Here is a 2,095-nt window from a genome sequence, read left to right as displayed (position 1 = left end):
TACCCACCTCCTTTGATCCGCTGCATTTCACGGGTCATGGCGTTGATCTCAAAGCTGATGGCGGTAAGGTGCTCGAGAGCCTCCGGGTAAACTCCTCGGGTCCACTCGGGCAGCGTGAGGTTGTAGCCGTCCTGCAAGCAGAGGTCCGCGTGTCAAGGCGCGTGTCTCTGGCACACGCAAAAAAAAGAATCATTGTACCAACGACATGAGTTGCACCTCCAATAACATTTTGTTCTTGGAATGGCTTCAGAAACATATGATGCTATTCCAACGACCATGATTGCTGGCTCAACGGCATGGTCGGTGGCACAACTACCGGCTGTCATAGGGTTAGCAACATCGTGTCTTTGGACCAACAACCCGGCCACAAGAACACGACGGTCGTTGGAACAATGATTCTTTTTTTTTTTTCAGTGCAGCCAGGGCCCCGGCCCAGGGCGCCACGCATTCCTCACCTCGGCCTTGAGGGTGCTGTACAGGGACTGCACGTCGTCCGGGTCAGCGATCTTCATGCCCGTCTGCTCACTCAGCCAGTCCAGCAGCTTGCCGTGCTCCTGGAGTAGAGCGCGCACCCTTGGCGACTGCATCACCTCGTCGCGAAGCTCGTCGTAGCGCGCGCACGGCACTCGCACCAGCAGCAGCTGCGGCACCCAGGACCCGGGGGTCAGCCTACCAGAAGACGCTGCAGAGTTGCGGGTTCGCGTTGGCATACCCTCTTAGGCCGGTGGGGCTGTGGGGAGCCAGGTGGCGGGCGGAGACCAACCCGCAACACTGCGGCGACCGCTCTGATCTCTGGTTCACCCGGTACATGATTGACCCGACCAAGAAGGCTGATCTTCATTGACCTTGACCTCGGGTCCCGCTCGGGTCGCAATTGTGCCAAAGTCGACTCAGGCAGGTGCGAGAGGTCAGGGCAATGCAAGTGCAGATCAATAACTTATTTCATAGTGTATTTTATAGCTCAGCTTCCAGAGGAAGGAGATCATCGGGATGAACGAGAAGGTTTCTCATTGGTCGAGCCCTTACCCCCTACTCCCACTGACCTAGCAGTAGGAAACTCTGCTCGACCAAACCAGAACACTCGTGTTTTCCCGCCAGTTTCCTTCCGCTGAGGGCGGCTGCCTGGCGGCTGCCACACGCTCACGTCGTCCTGGTCCAGCGGCTGGCTCCGGATGGGCACGGGCTGCCAGTCCAGGGTGGGGTGCCAGCGCTGCTCGGGGGCGGGCGGCCACAGCCCGGCCATGGCCAGCATGGCGGACATCTTGGTGCGGTCCACGTCCGTGCTGAGGACCTCGGCGACGTCGGGGTGGAACTCGTCGCCCAGGAAGCGGCCGTAGCGGCGGCGCAGCCAGCGGCCCTGCTCGTACTGGTCCCGCTTGCCGGCCTGCAACACGGTCACGGCGTGCACTGCCTCTGGCACTGCCTCGTCCAGGACCCCGTCGGCAGGGGCAGGCGGAGAGGCGGCCGCTTACCAGGGTGAGCTGGCCCCAGCCAACCGGGGCGAAGTCGAACTTCTCGTAAGGGTCGTTCGGATAGGTGTCAGCAGGGGTGCGCTGCCCGTGGCGGAAGATCTGTCGAGGGTCCACGTGCAAAAAATGGTTAGGGTCAAAAGTCAGGATAGCCGTACACTCTAAAAATGAGAAAGGAAAATTTTGTATCCAGCGAAGATGTGTTCTGAAGCACATCCCAATTGGATGCAAATTTGTATCCGAAAAGTTGCGAGCTGCACCTAGCTTAAGTACAAATAACTATTTTTATGTCTAGTTTAGGGGCAATCTTATATCCATCCTATTGAGATGACAGTCCCATCTGGATACAAAATTCTCCTTTCCCATTTAGAGTGTAGGTACACCTGTGTACATTGTACAAGGAATTTCATCGATCACGGTTCGTTCGGATCTCTCGCGCTATTACTTTCACATCTCGAGTCCCCTAGAGCAATGTCAAGGGTGGTGGCCACTTATGTAGCGCTGTGGGACTCAATGTGCTTATCAGACTACCTCTTACCGCCTATGCTATATCCAGAAGACTTTTGTCGTTTTCGCGCTCAGCTGGCGTGAGCACGGAGGGCGAGAGGGGAAGCGGGGGCGAAGCG

The 2,095-nt window shown here is 57.4% G+C and overlaps 2 protein-coding genes across 2 annotated transcripts in view; both read right to left on the bottom strand.

Annotated features, from left to right (window-relative positions):
- The window catches only part of LOC113218008 (prostatic acid phosphatase-like), an 11,071-nt gene extending 9,371 nt beyond the window's left edge, over positions 1-1,700 (bottom strand). Inside the window, exons 1-4 of the mRNA XM_052263700.1 lie at positions 1,473-1,700; positions 1,145-1,384; positions 456-641; positions 8-131 (exon numbers count right to left, since the gene is read on the bottom strand). Of these exons, the coding sequence (XP_052119660.1) occupies positions 8-131; positions 456-641; positions 1,145-1,384; positions 1,473-1,685 (763 nt within the window). The 5' untranslated portion in view covers positions 1,686-1,700. The remainder of the gene's footprint in view (positions 1-7; positions 132-455; positions 642-1,144; positions 1,385-1,472) is intronic.
- The window catches only part of LOC113218047 (protein tailless), a 22,881-nt gene that overhangs the window by 2,452 nt on the left and 18,334 nt on the right, over positions 1-2,095 (bottom strand). The window lies entirely within an intron of this gene.

This window comes from Frankliniella occidentalis, unplaced genomic scaffold (assembly GCF_000697945.3).
Source record: "Frankliniella occidentalis isolate FOCC.00 unplaced genomic scaffold, Focc_3.1 Scaffold13, whole genome shotgun sequence".
Lineage (NCBI taxonomy): Eukaryota > Metazoa > Arthropoda > Insecta > Thysanoptera > Thripidae > Frankliniella > Frankliniella occidentalis.
Note: the sequence above shows the minus strand (reverse complement) of the source record. Positions and strands in the feature narration are given on the sequence as shown.